This window comes from Budorcas taxicolor, chromosome 19 (assembly GCF_023091745.1).
Source record: "Budorcas taxicolor isolate Tak-1 chromosome 19, Takin1.1, whole genome shotgun sequence".
Classification (NCBI taxonomy): Eukaryota; Metazoa; Chordata; class Mammalia; order Artiodactyla; family Bovidae; genus Budorcas; species Budorcas taxicolor.
Window position 1 is genome coordinate 22,516,597 of NC_068928.1, and position 23,014 is coordinate 22,539,610.

Consider the following 23,014-nt stretch of genomic DNA (forward strand, 5'->3'; position numbering starts at 1 on the left):
GGTGGGCGGACGGGGTGGGGGGGAACCGGTGGGAAGATGGCTTTTTTAAAAAATAGTTTCCTATAAAGCATCAAAAAAATCTCAGAGAAAAATCTCAGCAAAAGTTCCCTTCTCTCAAATATTTGGCACTGGCAGTGGGGCTGGCATGGGTGCCTCTGGCCCCGGCTCTTCCTATTGCTGTGGCCCGGCCTGGCCCACTCCTGGGGCAGCTTCCTGCGCCCCTGCTGCCCCCTCAAGAGAGGGCCAAGCAGGAGGCGGGAGTTTGTCGGTGGGCTTCGAGGTGTCCCTGGGTCCCTGTCTGGAAGCTCGAGTCTTTGGTAGCTGGAAGGGAGGAGGGGATGAGCGAAGCACTGGGGGGCGGGAGGGGTCCAGCGGGCGCCTTCATCACCGCGAGTTCAGCCGCGGAGCCACCTGCGGGCACCAGGGGAGAAGCCCAGTGGTGAGCAGGAAGCAGAGGTGCTCCAGGCACTGGTCTTCGTGAGTTAGATACCTGGTAGCATACGCTGGGGCGGGGAGGGGGCAGGTCCGGAGGCCTCGGTGCTGGAGACTCAGCCCTTAGATCCTACTGCCCCAACGAGAGTGGGCCTCTCTTCCCAAGCAGCATATCCCCTGCCTCCTCCCCATGCTGCCCTCTTTATGACCCTCTGCACTGCTCTCTGGCGCTCAGTGGGCAATGGGATGAAGGGTGCCCTCTGGATCGAGACCCACAGGGAGGTGCCCAGGCTCTGTCCAGGACGGCCGACGGAGGAAGGCCTGGCTCCCAGAGGCTCTGCCCCGGCCCCACACTCACCACAGCCAGGTGCCCATTCTTGGCCTTGGTGATGAGCAGCTCTGAGCCGGGTGTGAAGTCAATGATGCCATCCCTGCCGGGCCCTCCGGCGAACGTGATGCTGCAGAGAAGCGGGTGTGTGAGGCCTGCCCCCTGTGCGTGCACGGCCCGCTCAGCAGCCCTCCCTGCCTCACCTGCCCTGGTTGATGTTGATGTTGTTTACTCGGTCAGCGCTGAGGGCCGTCTTGGTCAGGGTCTCGATCACGTGGTCACTCTGTAGCACCACGTCCCCCTGGGGGCCCACACAGGGACAGGGGTCAGGCCCTGCCCAGCGCTTAGAGGACCCGTCCCCTCCCCGTCTCCCCAGGCCCTGAGGGGCACCTTCTGCTTATTGTCCTCACGCTGCACGTGGAGCACAAAGAGGCTGTCGCTCAGGCTGCTGACAGAGATTCCTGGGGGGAAAGGGCAGAGGTCAGGGATCAAGGGGCAGAGCAGGGCCCCCTCTCTGGACCCAGCCTGGACTTGGGCTCACCGGTCAGGTTGGTGTACTCTATCCTCTGCTTGACCTTGGCGTCCTCCACGATGACCACGGCATTGGGCGTCAGCAGCAGCTGCCGGGAGCGCGGCTTGTAGCCCTTGCGGTCGTACTTCACGACGGGCACGGCGTACTGGGGACAGAGGGTGGGTGAGGGACCTCCTCACCCCCTGCCCAGGCCCCGACCCCCACCCATGCAGCCCTCGGGCAGCTGAACTGTGTGGGACTGAGGGCTGCCGGCAGGGTCTCACCTGGATGGGCTCCGAGCCCAGGGCCTGCAGCACTCTGGGGTTGATCTCATCTGCACCTGCAATCCAGATAGGGGAGTGAAGGGGGCGTGAGCAGAGGAGAGAGGGGACCAGGCTGCTAATGGAGGGTTTGTGCACTGGAGGGGTGGGGGCTCACCGAGCCGCGTGCTGATGAAGAGTCTGGGGACACTCTGGGGGTAATTGTCCTTCTTGCCCTTGAAGATCTCACTCGCAACGGCCTTTTGCTGCAGCTGAGGAGACACAGCAAAGCGGGCGGGGGATGTCAGAGAGGTGGGGCCGTCACAGCAGAGCAGGAGCCTGCTGAGACAGGAGCTGAGACCACCTCCCTCACCCTCTCTCTGGCCCTCAAAGCAGGAGGCTAAGCCCTGCCACCAACACTCCCCTTCAGCCCCTTCTCTTACCCCCATGCCCACCAACCGAGGCAGAGGCCTCTCCAGAAGGGTCATGACAGTGCTGTCAGGGTCCAGGCCCCACTTCGGGAGTTATTCCATCATCACAGGCCCTGGAGCCCCTGAGATTCCACTCTGGCCTGAGATCTTAAAGTTGGCTGACACTAATGCTCAGAACTACTGTGGGGCTTCCCTGGCGGTCCTGTGATTAAGAATCCACCTTGCAATGCAGGGGACATCAGTTTAACTCCTGATCTGAGAAGGTCCTACATGTCTTGGAGCGACTAAGCCCGTGGTGCGCCACAACTATTGAGTCTGTGCTCTAGAGTCCGGGAACCACAGCTCCTGAAGCCCTAGAGCCTGTGCTCTGCAGCAAGAGAAGCCGCCACAACAAGAAGCCTGTGGACCACAACTGGAGAGCAGCCCCCACTCAGTGCAATTAGAAAAAATCCTGAGCACGGCAATGATGGCCCAGCATAGCCAAAAATACATGAAATTATGCCAAAAAAACACCAACTACTGCAGGTTAACTCTGCTGGGTGGGTCCTTCATCATCATCCGATACCAAGTTGGCAAATACAAGGCCCATCAGTCACACACTCTGGAACTATTCTAACAGACCGATGCTGCAGCCTTTTTGACACAGGACTCCGGGCAGCCTCGACCAGTCCAGTGCAGCTGCTCTAGAAGATAAACTCTATTTGCCTTGCAAAATCTACTCCAGTCTCCGCTTCACATAGGAGGCCAGACAAGGGCCTGGATCAATTCAAGGTTGCACGGTAAGTCAGGGCAAAGGTCCTCCAGGCCAGCTCTCTTCCAGTACCAGCCCCCCACCCCACCCCCCCAGTACCTGCCTCCCAGCCCCATACCTGCTGCTTCCATTCGGGGCTGATGCTCCGGCAGTATTTCCACACCATGTTCTTCCGGCACAGCTCCCGCAACAGCTCTGAGGCCTGTGGGTGAGAGGGAGGTCAGGGCAGCCTGGCTCCCTTCCCTCTGCAGACAACAGGCACGTGCCCATCATCGGGTCTTGGCCTAAGTGACACCCCCCTCAACCTGGACCACCCTTCCATTCCTGAATTGTTTCTCTGCAAAGAACTCGCTCTCCGTGGCCCAGCTCCAAGTCCCTTCCCTTCCCATGGATCCTCGGGTCACATGGTTATTAGGTCCCTCTGCTAGGTGAGTTGGTGGTCCCTCAGTCTGCAGGGAGAGCCCACGGACCTCACGCAGGGCAGGTGGGGGCGTGGGCCAAGAAGTGTCCAGAATATTCCGGGGCAGCTGCCGCCGAAGGTTGAGCAGAAAAGAGGTGCGCACATGGTCCACGAAGAAGGCATTCTCGGGGCAACGGGGCGCATGGCGCAGGATGAAGCCCTGGATGAGCCTGGGGGCGGGGTCCGACATGGGTGGAGGTGAGAAGCCTGGTGGTGGATCGGCCCCACACCCTGCCCTGCAGCCCCTGCGTGGCGCCCAGTGCCCACCGCCGGATGGTCTGCGCTGCCCACTTCCTCCTGGCCGCCTTCCTCCGGCCCAGCGTTCCACGCCACCATGACTGGATGCAGGTCGCTGTGGAGACCACAAACGGCTGACCTCCTCTCTTCCCATGGTGGCCCACCCTAGCCCCAGCCCCCACCGTCCTGAAGAACTCTGGGCACCCGAACCTGATCGCTTCACCCGGAGGAATTTCTGCCGGCAGTGAAAGCCCCTCCAGGTGGCCTGGATCTTCGTGGCTGTGGTTGGGAAAGAAAGTCACTTGGCCAGAGCGCAAGGGACCCAGCTGGGGGCCCGGCCCTGTTAAGAGCTCACTGAGTAAGGGGAATGGCTGAACCAGCTTCGAGTACAAGGATAAATAAGTGAAGGAGAGTACCAGAAAGGGCAAGGGCTGGTCTAGTGGTTAAGACTCCGCCTTGCAATGCAGGGAACATGGGTTCAATCCTTAGTTGGGGAACTAAGATCCCACAGACCGTGAGGCAACCAAGCTTGAGCTGTGCAACCAGAGAAGCCTGTGCGTTGCAACAAAGACCCAGAATAGCCAAAAGAAAAAAAAGAGCGAGAGAGGGAGCAAAGCAATGTGGGAACATGCTGAGTGTGTGTCCGGGAGCAGACGAGGCGGGCAGCCCGATGTGGGCGTGGCAGACGCCCTGGAGAAGAAGCCCGAATACAGTGATTTCTTTCCTACTTCCCAGAACGACCCCACTGGACAGGATGGGTGGGGCCCCTTGCTCACCCAGGCTCTGCCGTCGGATCTCCAAGGCGTCCTCTGTGGCAAACAGGGTCTTGGGGAAGCGGATGAAGATCTTGGTCCTGGGAGGGCAGCAGTGATCATCCCCTGGTTGCCACCCCCGTACCCCTCAAACCCCAGGCATGGGCGCCACTCACCTGCCCATCTTGTACTCTTCCGGCTTGTAGCCCAGGTGCCTGGCCAGCACAGTCACCCCATCCTGGGGCCGTCCTGTCCACGTGGGCCATGTCTCTGGGCACAGTGACTTGTACCTGGTGACAGGAGGAGCAGAAATGCACCCAGCGCCCCCGCTCCCACCAGCTCTCTTCTCTGGGAGCCCAGGTCAGCTTTCCTGATCCCACCGACTCTCAGATCACAGAAAGTCGGGGAGGTAGCTCTGTTACTACTCCTACTTTAAAGATGAGAAAATTCAGGTTTCTCATCGGAGATCCAACCAGTCAATCCTAAAGAAAATCAATCCTGAATATTCATTGGAAGGACTGATGCTGACGCTGAAACTCCAATCTTTTGGCCACCTGATGTGAAGAACTGACTTGTTGGAAAAGACCCTGATGCTGGGAAAAGATTGAAGGCAGGAGGAGAAGGGGCCAACAGAGGATGAGATGGTTGGATGGCATCACCGACTTGATGGACGGGAATTTGAGTAAGCTCCGGGAGTTGGTGATGGACAGGGGAGCCTGGTGTGCTGCAGTCCATGGGGTTGCAAAGAGTTGGACTGAGAGACTGAACATCTGCCTAAGGTCACAGGCCTAGAAAGACATGCCTGGTGACTCCTCAGACCCCTGACTCGGGATAACCACGAAGTTGCTTTCTGAGCTGACTGCAAACTCTGTCCCCTTCACAGGCTTCTACTGTCTCCACTGGTGATAGGTATGTGAATGCATGCCTCATTGGACCCCTGACCAGCTGCTCTGAGGCCAGGGCCTGGGTGTGGGGAGGGCTGGTCTTTGCCCTCTCAGGCTTAACATTAGGCCTGCACCATGGAGGGACCCCTGGCGAGGCTCCCACCACAGCTGAGGGCTGTCCTCCCGCCCAGGATCTCGGAGGCTCCCACCTTCCCACCCCTTCCCCCTGGCGCCAAGCCAGGCCCCGCCCCCACCTCTGCAGGAAAGCCTCGTATTTGCGGCGGTAGGCAAAGCCGGCTCTGCGCACGCGCAGGTTCTCCATCAGCCCTAGGTACTTCACCTGGTGCCGGATCAGCACCTCATCAAAGCGGCCTGGGGGCAGAGATCACCGGCTGGTCAGCGGGCTTTGACCGGCCTCTGCAGGGGAGGCCCAGCCCCCACCGGCCTACGGGGCGGAGGGCCTACCGGGCTGCTTGGAGTCATTGGGCTTGATGCAGCGGACATAGGCAGGCTCCTTTGACTTCAAGATCTCTACCAGCTCCAGGAGGCTCATCTTGAATTGGGTGGCCACCTGGTCAGCCAAGATGAACAACAAGAAGGTTGGTGGTAGCTGGGCTGAGGCCACGGACCCCTGCAAATGCCCCTCCCTGCGCAGAACCCCACAGACACCCCTCCCTGGGGTAAAACACCACCAGTTCCCACAGCTACCCCTGCCCTTCGTAGACCTTTTTTTTTTTTAATTACAATTCTTTATTGCAGCATCTGCAAAGGTCAGATTTCTGAAGCTGATGAAGATGGTGCAGCATTTCCAAGTGAAATGTTACAAGTTTTCTGTCTGTGGGGTAGGGGATAGCAGGAAGGGTCTTCGGGAAATAACCCTTCAGCTGAGAATGAAAGGACAAGTAGGAGACAGCCAGAGGAAGAGAGGCAGGAACGGCATTCGGGCAGAGCAAGAGAGTGAGCGAAGGCTTGGTGTACACAGGGAACTACAAGCTGCAAGGATCTAGGCGGGGAGTAAAAAAGAGCATCAGAGAGGCAGGATCATGGTAGGACTCGGGAACCACATTAGGGAGACTGAACTTTATCCTGAGGGAAAGAGGGAGCCAAAGAGGAATCTGGAGGGAAAGAGGGACAGGAATAGATCTGCCTTTTGGAGTATCTCTATAGCACATGGGGGAGGGTGGTTGGTAAGAACAGGTGGGAAGACAGAAGACCAGGGAGGAGGTGGACTGGCTCAGAGGACTAGAACTGGAATAAGGGTTATGGGGAGGGGGTGAAAGGAAGGGGTTTTCAGGCAGCAAAAACTGGCAAGATCCAGCAGTTGTTAGTATGAGGGCAATGGGGGAGGCTAAGGAATCAAGGATGCAGCCCAGGCTTCTGTCTTTCAGGACCGGGTGGAGGGTGGTCCCTGCCTTGAGTTAGGGAAATAGGAGATGCATGCCTGGGACACTGGACAGTCAGGGTGCATCATAGACTAGTGGGGTCTGGAGTAGCTGCGGGTCCCTGGGAGGGGTCAATGGAATCTCTGGTTTGCTGGAGAGGCCGGGACAGGAGTGGGTGTGTCCTCACGAGGGTGGGGCTGAGAACCATCAGGGAAGGGGTGGGGTTGGGGAACGGAGGACAGAATCCCAGGGAGTCAGACTCTGGGCAACACTGCCGCCACGGCCTCCCTGCCAGCATGTCTTGGCCTGCAGCTCCCTGGCTTCCACCTCTCCCTGACCTTGCTCGTCCTGGGACTGCCCTAGCCTCCGCCTGCCAAGCCTGGCAGCCACACCTCTGGGCACAGCTCACTGGATGGAGCATTCCCCTCGTCTGGTACCACTGGCCAGATCTGCCTTCCCCTCGTTGCTCTCCTTGAAAATGGCACTTTGTGGTCCACTTCCTGGTCTTTTTTGGACTGCGTTCCTGTGTGGGGCTCTGCAGGGCCCTCCCATACGTCTGACAAGCATCTATACTCATTCCCAAGTTACCTCAGATGCTTCCTCCTCCAGGAAGCTTTCCCTGACTCCCCTCCCCTCTTCCACTTCCACAGGCAATTTGCTGCTCCCTACTGTAAGTTTCCATAGCACCCATGCACATTTCTAGGACAGCATGTGTTCATTTTTATATCCTAAGCGCCCAGTAATGTCCACTACAAGTATCTTCTGCAGGGGAGTGAACGCATGCAAGCGCCCACACAGACACAGGTGTGCATACGCGCATCCATGCTTAGAGACGTTACACGCCCAGACATCCATCAAAGTGGCACAGATGCACCCACGGGCAGCCTCCCAGACACACACACATGTGCACCCAGGCGCCAGCAAACACACGGACTCACACACACACTGCCAGCTCCCAGCTCAAGCGGGCACTGGGCCCGCTCACGTGTGCACGCACACAACCCCTGGGGTCCCCCCGCCTTCACACCGTCTCTGGCCGCTTCTTGTCGCTGAGCTCACTCCGGTCGAAGCACTGACTCAGGATGGGATTCTCTGAGCTGCACATGGTCTGTGAGGGCAGGGCAGGGGTCATGGAGGAAGCACATGGACAGACCGGTCAGCTTTCTGGGGCAGAGATCATTCAGAGCCCAGACCCCCAGCCCTCTCCCTGGAGGTCCTCCTCACCTCCTTCAGGTTCCGGAAGAGAAGGTCGTTGTTTTTATCCAGAAACCCTGATGGGAGAGAGCAGCCGTGAGAGGAGGCAGAGCCCCTCTCCCAGCCCACCCGGGGGGACACAGCCCCAGGGTCCTCACCGGTCACGTTGTAGGTCACCTCCCCAGCATAGTGCAGGAGGCGGAACTCCCCGCGGTCCAGAGATTTCCTGGTCCGCTGGTCAGCCAGCTTGTGCCTGGGGCGACAGGGAGAGGAAGCTGCCAAGGGCTGGCCTGAGCCAGGCCCCTGTCTGCTGAAGAGACTTCAAGAGAGGAACCAGGCATCCAGTAGGAAACCAGCAGGGCGGGGCCTCCTCCCACACAGAGGCCACCAGAGGCTCAGAGAAGTAGATGGCCTTGTCCGGGGTCACATAGTGCCAGGACCGGGACCTCAGCCTCCATGCTGCCAGGGCTCGCAGGATGGAGGGCTATTTGGTGTTACCTTTGGCTGTTGCATGGCTCTGCTCAGAGTGCTGAGTGCTGCCCGCTACATTTTAAGAATGGAATCAGCCCCCAGGAGACTGCTGCTGCTGCTAAGTCGCTTCAGTCATGTCCGACTCTGTGTGACCCCATAGATGGCAGCCCACCAGGCTCCCCCGTCCCTGGGATTCTCCAGGCAAGAACACTGGAGTGGGTTGCCATTTCCTTCTCCAATGCAGGAAAGTGAAAAGTGAAAGTGAAGTCGCTCAGTCGTGTCCGACTCTTTGCGACCCCGTGGATTGCACCCTACCAGGCTCCTCCGTCCATGGGATTTTCCAGGCAAGAGTCCTGGAGTGGGGTGCCATTGCCTTCTTGCCTTAAGCATGTTTATACCCTTTAGCCCATTTTTCTACTTTCCAAGCAACTAACCAGAGAGACCAGGCAGAGATTTAAGGCCCAGGGATAGATATTCTGTTTTGAAGCCCAGAGGCTGGACAGGGCCCCAAGAGGCCGGGTGAGAGCAGTGGTGTGTCTGTGTGTTAGAGCTGCCAGAGGAAGTGTTTTGAGCAAAGTTTTCTGTTTGATGATACAGGAAGATACTCAGGATATAACATTATCCTGAGCCCTATATACAATAAGCTCTCAACCACAAAAAAGAAAAAAAATATATAGAAAAAGGCAGGAAGAAAATGTCTCGAATTATTAACAGTGGTGACCTCTGGGTGACAGGCTTACAAGTGGCTTTTGCACACCTTCCAACTTTTCTCTGAGGAGGGATGTTCTTTTTACAAACAGAAAAAAAAAGGTGTTTTTCTTTTTTCTTTTTCAGGCAAGGCTTTACTGCGACCCCTGTTGCAGCCCGTGGGGAATGAGAACAAACAGGTTCCTCGCTTGCTTGCCCCAGAAAAAAATTGCTCAGGAATTCCCTGGTGGTAGAGTGGTTAGGACTCTGCTTTCACCGCTGGGAGTCAGGTTCGATTCCTTGTCAAGGAACTAATCTGTGGCCCTGGGCCTGAAGCCCAGCTCTGGACTTGATGTGAGATAACCTCCGGCAAAGGGCTGCACCTCTGAGAGTCTCAGTAAAACCTCCTCCACGGGTTGCTTCTAGTTAGAGGAGGTGATATGATCAAAATATGCAAGGCAAAGCTGGGACAGAGGGGCTTGTTTCTTTTCTCCCGTCATCCCGTTTTAGGGGATTCCTTAAATAAAAAGGAATTTCCAAGTAAGGAGGCTAAAAAAAACACCTTAGCAAGTTTCATTCTCGAGCGGCCTAAGGAGGAAGAGGCATTCCTTGCTTATTACTCAGGAGGCGCCAGGAGCCTCAGCTCTGTGTGCCCGGCCATCACTGGCACCTCCCCTGGCCACCTCCTTGTGGCTGGCACTTTATGGGTGAGGGGGTTCCCAGGCTTCGACAGGCTCTGGCCCAGGACAGCCCCCAGCCCCACTCACGTCAGGAAGTGTGGATGGTGCTTGACTGTGTCCTCCAGCTTCTCCAGGAAGGTCAGGTCCGTGGCCTCCCCGGGACGCAGACACTCCTCGTCCTGGGTGGGTGGTGGCAGAGGGTGAGGGGTGTGTTTTGGGGAGGAACCGGAGAGCACAGGGACTCAGGGGCCCCGGCGGGAGGCGTAGACACTCCCTCACCCTCCACATACAGCCCTGTTCTGTCCCTCATCAGGCTCCGAGGACTCTGGCCCTCTGCGGACAGGCCAGCTGGGAGAGTGAGGGGAAAGGGGTGACGTCATCCTGCCCCAGCCCCCAGAGGAGCAGATGGCTCACCAATATGGAGATGATGCCCTTGAACTTCTCCTCCACCAGGTCACAGATAATCTTGTTGTTGAAATACTGGACCGGCTCCCACTGAGGGGCACAAGGGGAGAAAGGCATCACCGTGGGGTCGTGGCACCTCCCCTGGGGACACCCAGGCCTGGACCTTGACTGCATGTGGGGCCACTCGCGGGTGGGCCTGCACTCACCGCGATGCCCTCGGCTTCATACTCCTCCTGCTCCGACTTGAGGGTGAGCTCGATGAAGAGCTGCTGCAGCTTTTCGTTGCAGTAATTTATGCAGAACTGCTCAAAGCTGTGAGGGAGACAGAGGCATCCTCAGTAATTTAGTTGAGGGGTGGGGGGCGGGGCGGAATAAGGCCCCAGCGCTAGCCGAGGGAAAAAACACAGAGCAGGACCGAAGCGGCTGGAAAGTCACTGGCAGGAATGAAGGAGGCCGGGGGAGAGGTGAGGGACTAGGGCAGGGGAGACGATGAGAGAGACAGGCAGTCAGGGGGTCACTGACCTGTTGTGCTGGAACACTTCAAAGCCGTAAATGTCCAGCAGCCCGAGGACCGTGGTGCTCCGCCAGCTGGGGCTCTCGGCATCCTAGGGCCAGCCGACCAAGAGTGAGGGTCCTCCCTGAACCACCCTCCCTGCCACGTGGGGAGCAGCAGGGGCCAAGCTCTCACCTTGGAGGCCAGCGACCTGTTGATCTTCGCGACCAGCCAGGTAAAGGTGCGACTGTACACGGCCTTGGCAAGGGCGTCCCGTGCATACGCAGCCTGTTCCAGGTTCAGCGGGCTCAGGAGCTGTAGGTGGAGGGTGAGATGGGCGATAAATGCAGTCCCTTCCCACCCCTGGCCCCTTTGACTCAGGAAACTGATCACTCTGCCCTCCCTGCCCCCAGTGAGCCTGGTGCTGGCCAGGGGGCGGCCTCCAGGGGAGGACACAGTGGCCCCACCAGAGGGAAACCGGTAGAGAAACAAGAGGTCTCATTCCTGGAGGTGAGTCTTCCTTCCAGCCTCACCCTCTTCCTGTGTGACCTTAGCCAGCTCCCTGTGCCTCTCTGAGCCACCTACCTTATAAGCTTCCGATATTGCTAAGAGGACCAGCTGAGCAGACCAGGGCAATGGGGGATGATGGGAGTGGGGGCTGCCTTGGAACACCCCCCCACCCCCTGGCCTCACCTCTTCACCCTTGGCGATGATCTTCCTGTGGGTCAGGGCTTCCCGCAACGTTGAGCCTTCCACACCAAGGAGCTGCCAAGGGGGTGGGGCTGGTGAGGGTGCAGTTCCCCCGCCCCAGCTGCCCCGCCCTCGCCTTCTGCTCGCCTCCTCACCCTGGTCAGGTACTTGAGCTGGTTCTCAGTGGTGACCTGAGCGTTGCTCTCCTCATTGGCGGCAAAGTGGGTGTTGCCCAGATGCAGGACGCTGGCCACGATGCTTAGCAGGTCCTGGGTTGGGGTGAGGGCACAGGGAGGGGCAGGCGGGGGTTATGGGAGGGTCTGAGAGCCCCAGGAGGGCACATGTGGATGGTCAGCAGGAGCTGGGAACGGTATGGGGCAAGGCGTGTGAGAGGAGACTGCGGCTAGAGTAGAAGCAGGCTGTAAAGGTAGCCTGGGATTTTCACGCGGTGACAGGAGGAAAGGGCGGGCCCCCGACAGAGGTCTCACCTCCACCTCGTCCTCAGTGAAGTCGATGACAGTCAGGGCCTTCCTGACCACCTTCCAATCACTCTTGTCGTTGATGGAGGAGACTTTGGCACACTGGCCCTGTGGCACGGGCAGAGGGGGCTTACAGCTCTGGCTGGGTGGGCTCCCTGGGTGGCACTGGCTCCCGCCCGCCTGCTCCCCTCTACTCACCTTCACCAGGTACAGGTAGCTCTGCGGGTTCCGTTCCAGGCCCAGCCTGCGCAGCGTCTCCTCCTCACCCCCCTCCAGCAGCTGGTAGAAGATGTGGAAGTTCCGCTCCCCGTGATTCTGGTGCACCACCCGGGACTTCTCCAGGAGGTAACTGAGGATGTGGCCGCCCACGGGGGCGCCCTGTGGGCCGGGCAGGATGCAGTGACTGCTCAGGGGGACTGGGGACACAGCCCATCTTCCCCATCTCCCCCTGCCCTCCAGAATATGAATTTCAGCTCTGGCTGCATGGGCTCAGGCACGTCGCCCCTCCTGGCCTCCATTTCTTCCTCTATGAAATGAGGATGCTAAGCCCTTTCTTGGGCTTCCCAGGTGGCACAAGTGGTAAAGAACCCTCCTGGCAATGTAAGAGATGTGGGTTTGATCCCTGGGTCAGGAAGATCCCCTGGAGAAGGGCATGGCAACTTGCTCCAGTATTCTCGACTGGAGAATTCTATGGACAGAGGAGCCTGGCGGGCTACAGTCCATGGGGTTGCAAAGAGTCAGACATGACTGAAGCCCTCAGCACACATGCATGCATGCCCTTTCTACCTGGTGGCTCACACCTGGAGGCCACATAAGCATCTCAAACTCAACAGGTCTGAAACTCAAGTCCTGGCCTCAGCTCCCTCTTCCCACTCTGCTCACCCTTCTAGGTGTTCAGACCAAGAAGTCTGCGGTCCTCCTGGGAGCCTCCCTGTCTTTCACACCTCACGTCCAGTCAGAGAGCCAATCCTGCTGCCCTAACCTTCAGAATATCCAGAATCCAGCCACGGCCACCAGACTGGGCCCAGCCACCGTCATCTGTCACCCAGATCTAATAATCATCAGTTTCCTAACTCGTTTTCTTGCTCGGCCTCAGTCTCTACCATTTATTCTCAACAAAGCAGCCAGAGCGATCACTTTAAGAGGAAATTGAGGTAATAATACACTTCTCTTTCAAACTTTTGGGACTTCCCTGGCACTTCAGTGTACTTCCACTGCAGGGGGACACAGGTTCAACACCTCGTTGGGAGACTAAGATCCCATATGCCGTGAGGCCTGGCCAAAAAATTAAAAATATATATATATATGGTTCAAACTTTCAGGAATTTTCCTGGTGGTCCAGTGGTTAAGGCTCTGCACTTCCACTGCACGGGACATGGGTTCAATCCCTGGCTGAGGAACTAAAATCCTGCAGGCTGTGTGGGCATGACCACACAAACAAACCAAAAAAAAAATCCCCCAAAATGTTCTTGCCTCACTTCCACTCAAGAGTTTTAAAAAAATTCTTACAAAGACCCAAAAGGACCCACACCATTGAGCCTCCTCTTCCGCTCCTTGGCCCCTTGCTCTCTTCTCCAGCCATTCTGGCCTCCTTGCTGTCTGTGAACACTTCCAGCATCTCGTTCATCCACACCTCTGCACTGGTGGGGCCCTCTGCCTGGACCCTCTCGGGTATATGCACAACTCATTCCTCTGTCTCCATCAAGGCTTTACCAAAAGCCACCTTCTCTATGCCCACTGTATCTGCATTATTTCAAACAGGCAATGCCCCTTCCCCTTGCCTCATTTTCTTTTTTGCTGTAACATGTGTTGGCTAATTTACATTTTTCTGTGGACTATCTCCCTGCTAGTCACTCAGTCATGTCTGCTGTTTGTGACCCCCATGGATTACAGCCTGCCAGGCTTTGTCCATTGGATTCTCCAGGTGAGAATACTAGAGTGAGTTGCCATTCCCTTCTCCAGGGCATCTTCCCAACCCAGGGATTGAAGCCGGGTCTCCTGCAGTGCAGGCAGATTCTTTATCTCCCTGGAGGCAGGATTTCTGTCTGGTTTGTTTCACTTCTGTATCACTAGCACTTGCAACAGTGCCTGGCACACAGAAGGTGCTCAATATATGTTTGCTGGGACCAAAGACCAGTGGGCCAGTGGGTGCGCACTACATGGGAATTCCATTCTCCCTGCCCTGCCCCGCCCATGGGTACCTTGAAGTCAAACTGCACGTCCATGTACTTCCCAAACCTGCTGGAGTTATCGTTCCGGAGGGTCTTCGCATTGCCAAAGGCCTAGGAAAGGGCCGGGGTGTGAGGGGTGCCTGGTGGCCTCTCCCTGCCCTTCCCACCCCAGGGGCTACTGTCCCCTCACCTCCAGCACCGGGTTGCTCTGCAGCAGCCGGTCCCGCACAGCACCACCCCGCTCAGGGGCTGGGCAGGTCTCGGCATAGAACTGCAGCAGCCGCTTGGTGGCCTCAGTCTTGCCTGCTCCGCTTTCCCCAGAGATCATCACTGCCTGGTCCCGGCGCTCCGTGCGTAGTGCCCGATAGACAGTGTCGGCCACCGCGAACCTGGGGCAGAGGCCCGTCAGGAGCTTAGGGGGCAGGGGGGCTGAGTGGCTGCAGGGGCTGGGAATCCCACAGGAAGGACTGGGGGTGTACCCTTGAGGACAGGTAACCCCTCCAGGATGTGGGTCAAGGGAGATCCTTCACAGTTGAGAATGAGAGTCATATTCTGATGGAAAATTAAGGGGATCACTCATGGGTGAGGAGAATGGAAGTTATTCAGGAGAAGATTGAGGTCACTCATGGGTAGGGCTGGGAAGTCCTTCAGAGGTGCAGGTCAGAGGGTCACTAAGGTGGGAGGGCCATGTGCAGGGAGTGTTGGGAGAATAAGTCACAGGTGTGGGAATTCCCTGGTGGTTCAGTGGTTAAAGCTCCACACTCCCACTGCAAGGGGCACGGGTTCAGTTCCCAGTCAGGGAACTAAAATCCCGCAAGCCACACAGCAGAGCCAAAAAAATAGTCCTGGGTGTGAGTTGGCGTGGACGATAGGAGGATCCTGATGGGATAGAGAGATTCACCTTGGGTGAGGACTGAGGGTATTCCTCAGAGATGTGAACTGTGATTCATCCCAAGTGGGAAGTTGGGTGGAATCATCTCAGGTGGTGATGCTGGGGGGCGGGGGGGTGTCACTCACAGGTGAGGGGGAACCTCATAGAAGCTGACGCCTCGGTAACGCTCCATGTGCTGCCGGCTGTAGATCTGCAGGTCCCGGTAGGGGTTGACGGAAACCAGCACGGGGCCAATGTAGGTCTGGGGATCGGAGGAGGAGGCTCAGAAGTTTCTCCCAGAGGCCCTGGCGCCTCTCCCCCGAGTCCCTGCAGCCCTGCATCTGTGGTCCCCACACCCCCTCCGCCTTCCCACTCGGGCCTCACGTAGATCAGGTTCTCCCGGAAGCGCCGTCGCAGGTTCTCGATGAAGGCGGCCTCGCTGGTGAAGTTCTCCAGCAGCACGAAGTCCTGTACCCCTACCCGGTCACGGGCGGTCAGAGCGCTCTCCATGGTGACGCGCACCCCGTCACTGCCCAGGGCCTGCGGGGATGGGCCACGGGAGAGAGACAGAGGCGGCAGGGTAAGGGAAGGCCTCTTCTCCCCTTCGCCACAGCCTGGAGGACTGAGGGGGCAACCAGGGCACGCGGACACAGGGCACACCTGGGAAACGGGTGTACCAGGCTGGGTAGAGAGGGCCGGGATGGCAGAAAGCTGGCACATGGGACACTGAGGACACGGGTCCCAGAAGCAAGACCATCTGGGGCACATGGGGCCTGAACACAGAGGCCCCAGAGGACATGGGGCCAAGGCCAATGAATCCAGGGAGAGGCTGGCTTTATGTAGAGAAAGTTAGGGGTTGGGGGCGGTGATGTCATGAGACTAAAAGAAAGAATGCTCTGTTGACCTTGGACAAAACCCCTCCTCTCTCTGGAAGGCGTCCCAAGGAGGAGGAGTTGAGGTAGACCAGGTGACCTCAAGTCCCCTCGCTCTAGGCCTTGTGTGACAGGTGCTTTGTAGGACAGATTGCTTGCAGTGAATTCTACAATCATGGTGGGGTTGTCTCTCCCTGTCTAACTCACCAAAATCTCCAGGGGGAGAGGGTCTAGGGAGAGGGTCTAGCAAGAAGCTGCCCCAGGAGAGAGATTCCCCTGGGGCAGGGGCAGGGGTAACCTCACATCCCAGCTGGGCTCACCACTCACCCCAGAAGGGGCCCCTCCCTCCCAGAGTGGAACCACACCCTCCCCGCCAGCTGCCAGGCTCCCCAGACACCCTCCTCCACTGGGAGTCGTGAGAAGTCTCAAGGGAGCAGGGGTTTTACCAGGGAAAACCCAGCTGGCAGCTGGAGCCCATCAGAGCGTAGGAAGAAGCACAGGCTCAACAAGACCCTCACCCCTCACCACACTCTTCAAAAGGGTCTGAGAGCTCTAGGAAATTGACACCAAGAGTGTCAAGGGTCAGGGAAGAAAGAGCAAGCTGGCCGCAGGAGTAGGGATCCCCAGAGAGGCCACCAGGTCTCCTCCAACCGCAGACCGCCCAGGACTCGGGCGAGGGGCACCCCTTTGGGTCTGGCCGTGGCCCTGCCTCTTCTAGGCCTGCCCCTCAGCGCCCTCTCCCTCACCCCTCTAATTCTGTCCGGAAGCTGCTGCCAAATCTGACCCAAGCCCCCGCCCCCGTGCCCTCTGGGTGGCGGGCCTGGGCGCTCTCAGCCTTCCCCGGGAGTTATTGGCCCGGCCCGGGTCCGAGCGCCTCGCGGCCCTCCCGGCCTCGGCCTCCACTCTCCTGCAACTTTCCGGGACGTTTTTCCACCCGAAATTCCTGGGCCGCGCCCGCTTCCTGGCGGGGCCGAGGCGGCGCCGCGAGGCCGGCAGGGATGCCTGGGACCCCCCCCCGCCCGGCCCTGCCCCGCACCCCTCGCTCACCGACGCCCGGTAGCGCATCCTGCCCGGTCGGCCCCGCGCCCGTCTCCGCGGCCCGCGCTCTCGGCCCGGGGCTCGGCGGCGGCGGCGGCGGCGTCACGAGGGAGGGGCCGGCCCGCCCCCCGTTCCGCCTCCGCTAGGCTCGGAGGCGTGGGACTCCCCGGGCGCCCCCGCCTCGCTCGGGGCTCGGACTCCGGGGTCCCTCTCCAGTGGGCAGGGGTGGGGCAGGCGCTCAGTAGGGGGGGCGGGGGGACATCTCGCAGCGTGGATGGGGACAGGGCGGGGGCGGGGCTCCCGGCTGGGCAGGGGCTCCGCCTGAGTCAGGTTTTCCAGGAGGGACGTCGTCGGTTCTCCCAGGGGTGGGGCCCGGAACCCGCGCTGCTGCCGCGTCTACACCGACCCGGAACTCACTTCCGGGCTCGTGTCTACACTGCGCAGTAGGCCAGGCTGGGGACTCAACTCACTAGGCAGAGAGGCCCGTGGGTCCCGGAGGAAGCAGGATTTCCCTCCCCCCTCACCCCAACCTCGAGTCCCGGGAAAGTTAAAAATAGAACGAAATGTCCAAATACGGCCGTCGTGCCCAGGCAGGCGGAGCCTCGGTGCGGGGACACTGTCCATCCCCCACGCCGTACAGTCTGGAGGGTGGGTCCCACGTCTTTAAGTCCCAAGAAGATCTCTTGGGTTCACAGAACACGCGCCCCAGGGAGGGAGACGGCCACAGGGCGCCTGTGCCCAGCGTCGTTAGTGCAGGGCCTCCACGGAGGGCTCAGCTCTCCATCTGGGAAATCCACGGCCCGATTTCCAACATTCGGAGCAATACCCTTCCCCTACCCCGGACACTCTGACTAGGGCCACCCCCTGCACCCCCTCCCCTGCCCGTGCCCAGAGGCTCCTCACCTCTCTTCTTTTTCTGTTTGGTGGGGGGACTCCCTCTCTGGTCTCTCTGGATCCTTCCATATTTTCTGCCCCGGACACCCTCCAGCTACCCAAACCAGACTCCAGCAGCCCCATCCTCGCTGAGCTCTAGGTTCGCAGTGGGCAGCAGCCTGTGGGACAACCCTAGCTCGGATCCCAGCGCAGGCGGGGGTGCAATGGCTGTGCTTAGTCACTTAGCCGTGTCTGATTCTTTGCGACCCCATGGACTGTAACCCTCCAGGCTCCTCTGTCCATGGGGATTCTCCAGACAAAACTACTGGAGTGGGTTGCCATGCCTGCCTCCAGGGAATCTTCCTAACCCAGCGATCCAACCCACGTGTCTCGCACTGCAGACAGATTCTTTACTGTCTGAGCCACCAGGGAAGCCCGGTGTGATGGCTAGTGCTTCCTGAAGGCTGGGCTACTTCTCACAAGCGGTATGACTGCCAGCAGATCATTTCCCTCCTGAGAACCTCTCCTAGAGCCTTGAAATGAGACTAACCTCTGTCTCAAAGGGCTGTTGAAAAGTCTAAGATAAGGCGTCCAGGCACCTCCCAGACCCTCAGTAAATATCACTTCCCTCTCTGGCCAGACACTCTCTGCACAGGCTTGGAGCAGACCTTCAATGCAATGCTAAGTCCGCTTCAGTAATGTCTGACTCTGCGACCCTTACGGACTGTGTAGCCCACCAGGCTCGTCTGTCCATGAGATTCTCCAGCCAAGAATACTGGAGTGGGTTGTTGTGCCCTCCTCCAGGGGATCTTCCCCACCAAGGGATCAAACCCGCATCTCTAGTGTCTCCTGCATTGGCAGGTGGGTCCTCTACCACTAGTGTCACCTGGGAAGCCAGTGGGAACAGACACACAGAGCCAGGTCACACTTGATATCTAGCAGGGAAAGCCCCTGAGGTGTGTCCCTCGGCCAATTAGAAAGAGCTCTCCAACTTTACCTCCACTGCACCTGACAGATAAGGAACCAGAGGTGCAATAATGCAGATGCTGACTTTGTCCTAGGGGGCAGAAGGCAGGGTTAGGACCCAAAGCCCTAGCCTACCCGACACTCTTGGACTTAGACTCCCCGGGGAGGGAGGGAGGTGGCGGCAGGTGCCGGCTGCAGCCTCTTGGGGAAGGCTCATTATTTTGAAAACAACAGCCAGGCCAGAGCCCGCGGAACCCCGCGGCGGGGGGCGCCAGCTGGGAGATGGGGCCCTCTGGAGGGACTGAGGGGACTCGAGCGCCACCGCGCGCAGCTGGGAGATGGGTGGGAACGGAAGGGCGGGGCTGGGTCTTAAATGCCACCAGCTTCGGGCTTTTGGCGAGAGGAGGCCCCCTCTACGAGGCCCCCAGAGTGAAAATGCAGAAAGGAGAAAGAGCGCGGAGAGGACTGCCTCCCGCTCAGCCGGAGTGGGGAGGTACTTGGGGGACGGGAGGAAGGGGGTCAAGCCGGTGCCCACCGGCAGCACGACTCCGGGGGCCGTGCAAGCACCAGGTTGGCGAGGTTGGCCGTGGCCCGCGCGCCCGAGGGGAGGGGCTAGAAAGGGGGCGTGGCCTCGCCGGCGCGGCTAGCGGCTGGAATGAGGGGAATCCGCGCACGGAGGGGTTTGGCCGGCCACCCCCGCCCGAGCCGCTCCGCCGCATTCCCGGGATGCCCGCCGACGCCCCCACAGCCGCCACTTGGTGGCGGAAGGAGGGGGCGGCTAAGCAGGCCAGGCGAGACCGCAGCCCCTGGCCAGCGCCACCGGCCATCCGGCCCCGCTAGGCGGAAGCGCCTGGCCCGGGGGGAGAGGAGTTAGAAAGGCGGGGGTGGGGTGGGGGTGGGGGTGGGTGGACCGAGGGTGTGAGAGATATTAGGGCTGCAGCGCCAGGCGCTTCCTGCGTTCGGATCGCTGTCCTCTGGTACTACCTTCAATGCCCTCGAACTGAGCCTTTGAGGTCTGGATTATTGCCTCCATTCTACAGACAGGGACACTGAGGCTCAGCAGACGAACGTCGTGTTCAAGATCCCAGGACTAGTAAAAGAACGGGTGGCATTGGACCTGGAAAGTCTGCGACCGTCTGTTCCTGCAGGGCTGCCTGAGGAGGAGACGCCTTCTTAGCCCTGGCAGATTTCCCAGCTTCTCTGTCAGGTTAACCTGCTGCCTGCCAGGTGTGACCTTCCTTAGTGAACCTGTGACTGCAGTGCCTAGTATCCGCCTTTGGCTGTGTTGTGTGAGTATTGGCGTGTAGGCCTTGGGAATAGCAACTAGGGAGTGGGCCATGATCTTTGAGGCCCCAGCATGGCCCTGAACCTAGGGGCTGGCTGCAGGCTAGGATGCAGCCATGCCTCACCCCTGAGTGACCCAGGACTTATTTTCCAAGGCTGCCTCTAGGTTTCTTTCCATCTGGAGAGCGGTTTCCCCTAAAAGCAGGGATGGGCAGGCCCAGCAGACATGGGTTATTCAGTCCCTGTTACCTAGTATGGGCCAGGTGCCCCCAAGCCTGTCCTCTGGGAGGGTAGTGAGCATCTTCAGGGGTTCCTTCAGGCCAGGGCTATGGAGGTTTGGAGAGGGTGTTCTGAGGACCCTCATATTGCCGCTAGAAACTGATTTCCACTGAGGGTAGCCTCCTGGCCTGTTGGGGCAGCAGGAAGAACCATAGCCTATCTTAGAAAGAAAGTGAAAGTGAAGTCGCTCAGTCGTGTCCGACTCTTTGCCACCCCATGGACTGTAGCCTACCAGGCTTCTCCGTCCATGGGATTCTCCAGGCAAGAGTACTGGAGTGGGTTACCATTTCCTTCTCCAGGGGATCTTCCCGACCCAGGGATCGAACCCGGGTCTCCCGCATTGGAGGCAGACGCTTTAACCTCTGAGCCACCAGGGAAGGCCATAGCCTATCTTACCCCCAGCCAATGCTGGGCACAGAACAGGTGCTCAACTTTTCTTTTTTTTAAATCAAACATATGTTAGGTCTGGGCCCAGGCTGCCCCACCTAGGACTGTTCCAGACTCAAAGGAACTGTTGTAAGGGGGAATGAAAAGGAAGGACGAGGACTTAGGGGTTCTACCTGATATCTCAGTGGACCCCAGTCAAAGGTTTACACTCTGGCTTCAGAACCATGGGCCTTTTGCCTGCCAGATGCCTCTACCTGGGGGTCCAGTGGAAGTAAACAAAGCACTTCGCCCCCTAACCTGTCCTCCTGGCTCAATATCCAGTCTGTTGAGAGGAGACAGGCACCTCCAGCTAGTTGTCACTGCCGAGCATCAAAAGCCCTGCCCGCCTCCCTCCACTCCTCACACAGAGGAGTCACCACTCCCCAACACCCCCCCCCCCCCACTTCGTTCCTCCATCACTGCTCTGCCCCTGGACGAGGCAAGCAGCCTCCAAACTGGCATCCCTGCCTTCCTCCAATTGATTTTCCTGTAGCCTCCTGTGGTATTTACACATGCAAACGCGATAAATTAACGTCTCATGTTAAGAGAGTGAAGGTTCCCTATGCCAAGCACACCCACTGCTTCTTGCCAGGCCCCTGTTTGTGGACTTCAGCCGCCCTCTCTGTCCTCAGTTTACCACTGCTCCTGAGTTCCTGTGTGGCCACAGGGGTACCCTCTCCAGTGCCTTCTCTCCCCACGCTTCCCTCACCACCCCACACAGCCAAGAGGCGCTCTGCGCGCGCCCCTGCCACCGACCGCCCGGCTCTAAGCTTCTCGCCTTTGCACCTGCAGCTTCTTTGGCCCTTGCACCCAACCCCCTCCCCACCTGACTGACTCTTAGTCATCCTTGAAGACTCGGCTCAGATAGCACTTCCTCCAGAACCCCTTCCTGACTCCCCGAAACACACAGCCCCCTCCTTGTCGCATTCCGTTCTAATCGAAGGTTTCCTAGTCCGTCGCTCCCAGGAGATTGCCCCCGCTCCAGGCAGGCACACAGTGGGGTCTCAAAAACTGCTCGCGGACGCCCGCGTGAATGAATGAGTCACAGAGCCCGGGAGTGTGAGCAGAAGGCCGGAGCGTGCCGGGCGTTGGATAGGCCGTGAGCCAGCCATTCATTCTTTCATTCATCTCGGAGCCCCCCAGCCGCCGCACACACGCAGGGGCTAACTCGCGCGCCAGGGCCCGGAGGCGGGGAACGGGAAGGGGCGGGGCCCGGACGGCTTCTCCGGAACCCAGAGGCAGAGCAGGCTGCCCGAGGGCCCCAAAGGGCGCGCGGGGTGCCTGAGGCCCGCGGCCCCAGGCGCCCCTCACCGCCCTCACGTTGCCCGCAAAGAGTCTGAGTCTCCAATAGGCCGAGTTCCGGCGCCACCGGGCCCTGGGACCCCCGCAGCGGCCGTGCCGAGCCCACCCCCAGCCCCCGCGATTCCTGGGCCGGCGACCCTCGCCTTCCGCATGGTAGCTCCGGGACTGGGTCGCCGCCCGGCCGCTTACCCTCTTCTCCATCCTGCCTGCGAGCGGCGCACCCAGCTCCCCCGGGCCACGCGGCTGCGGCCAGCCTCGCGCCCTGTGTACCCACCTTCTCGGCTTCTCGGGTGCGCGGGCGGGGGCCAGGCTAGGCGGCGTGGCCGGCTCCGGAGTCGGCGGCCCTGGCACGCTCTCCCCGCCCAGGGCCCGCCCGGGGCCGAGCCGCTGCCTGTCGTCATCCCAGGCAGGGCCCAGGCCCCGGCGCGCGCGCGCACCTTACGGCCCCGCCCCGGCCGGCCTTGGCCGGGCTCCGGCCCCGGCCCGCGTCCGTGTCCGCGGGGGGCTTGATGCAGCACACTCCGCAGCCCGTTCCCCGGGACGAGGCGCGTCACGGTCACACACACACATGCACGCACGCACCGTCCTCTGCCGACGACCTGGCCCACTTGCTGCAGTGCTGGGGTGGCGGGGTGTCTCATACGTTTCTCCTTCCTCACCCTAGGGCGCCTTTGCAAACCGGACTCTCGCCTGCTTACCAGGCCAAATCAGTTCTTCCCCATTTGCGCCTGCCTGACTCCCTTCACCCTCCTTCCCCACCCTCACTACCGCTCTGAGCTGGCCAGTGTCAGTTTTTCAAGCCAGACGGGAAAGCCGGGCGGTATTAACTGAGCCTGTACTATATGCACCTGGAACTTTACAGGCACTGTTCCTTAGATCTCGAAGCGGCCCTGTCATCTCCGTGTTGTTAACCCACTTCATTGCCCGGCCCACTGAGGATCAGGGAGCTGGAGGAGAAGGGAGTCAAACCCAGATCCCCACTTTGAAACACTCGGCCTCTGGTGGGCTTAAACCCATTCCCCTTCCTTCCATTTACCCCTTCTTGTCCCTTCTTGTCCGGTCCCTTCACATCCTGCCAAGGACCCGAAGGCTTCCCCACTGCTCACCTCTTCCCCAAGGAGTTTGCTTGAGAGGGGCTTCTGGGCACTGGGGAGACACTCCTGCCTTCCTCCCAGCCCAGACCACCCCAACTTACTAGCTTGCAGGGCCTGTGGGTAGGTATCATCTCCACTTACTAGCTTGCAGGGCCTGTGGGTAGGTATCAGCTCCACTTACTAGCTTGCAGGGCCTGTGGGGGTGGACCACGCGGATGATCTCCCCGGTGGGTATCAGCTCCACTTGCAGCGCCATCCGGCCTGTGGATAGCCAGCGCGACGAGCCCCAGGACCTCTGAGCAAAAGCCCGC

The 23,014-nt window shown here is 59.4% G+C and overlaps 1 protein-coding gene across 3 annotated transcripts; it reads right to left on the reverse strand.

The window, feature by feature from the left end:
- MYO1C (myosin IC) lies at window positions 1-23,006 on the reverse strand. 3 transcript variants are annotated; one of them, XM_052658787.1, is made up of 32 exons: window positions 22,885-23,006; window positions 14,954-15,109; window positions 14,716-14,831; window positions 13,889-14,087; window positions 13,729-13,809; window positions 11,726-11,905; window positions 11,537-11,635; window positions 11,204-11,317; window positions 11,052-11,123; window positions 10,554-10,673; window positions 10,388-10,470; window positions 10,072-10,177; window positions 9,875-9,955; window positions 9,548-9,639; window positions 7,781-7,875; window positions 7,653-7,699; window positions 7,456-7,536; window positions 5,512-5,617; window positions 5,301-5,418; window positions 4,339-4,452; window positions 4,187-4,263; window positions 3,621-3,689; window positions 3,441-3,525; window positions 3,184-3,343; window positions 2,832-2,915; window positions 1,710-1,803; window positions 1,556-1,611; window positions 1,302-1,437; window positions 1,151-1,221; window positions 964-1,061; window positions 791-890; window positions 1-411 (listed from the first exon to the last, which is right to left on the reverse strand). In XM_052658787.1, the coding sequence occupies exons 1-32, from the start codon at window positions 22,957-22,959 to the stop codon at window positions 385-387; spliced, it is 3,192 nt and encodes a 1,063-aa protein (XP_052514747.1). In that variant the 5' UTR covers window positions 22,960-23,006; the 3' UTR covers window positions 1-384. The 3 variants fall into 3 exon arrangements, with proteins under 3 accessions (XP_052514747.1, XP_052514749.1, XP_052514748.1); XM_052658789.1 differs by lacking the exon at window positions 22,885-23,006 and adding an exon at window positions 21,884-22,008; XM_052658788.1 differs by lacking the exon at window positions 22,885-23,006 and adding an exon at window positions 16,489-16,578.
- Between the last annotated feature and the right edge of the window lie 8 nt (window positions 23,007-23,014).

What these genes read in the sequence shown, in the direction of transcription:
- MYO1C (XM_052658787.1), bottom strand. Translation starts at nt 22,959, where the DNA reads ATGGCGCTGCAAGTGGAGCTGATACCCACCGGGGAGATCATCCGCGTG. An exon ending in GCTACCTGTACCTGGTGAAG is followed by an intron (nt 11,636 to 11,725) that starts GTGAGTAGAGGG and finishes CCCGTGCCACAG; the next exon opens with GGCCAGTGTGCCAAAGTCTC. An exon ending in GGTGACCTACAACGTGACCG is followed by an intron (nt 7,700 to 7,780) that starts GTGAGGACCCTG and finishes CTCTCCCATCAG; the next exon opens with GGTTTCTGGATAAAAACAAC.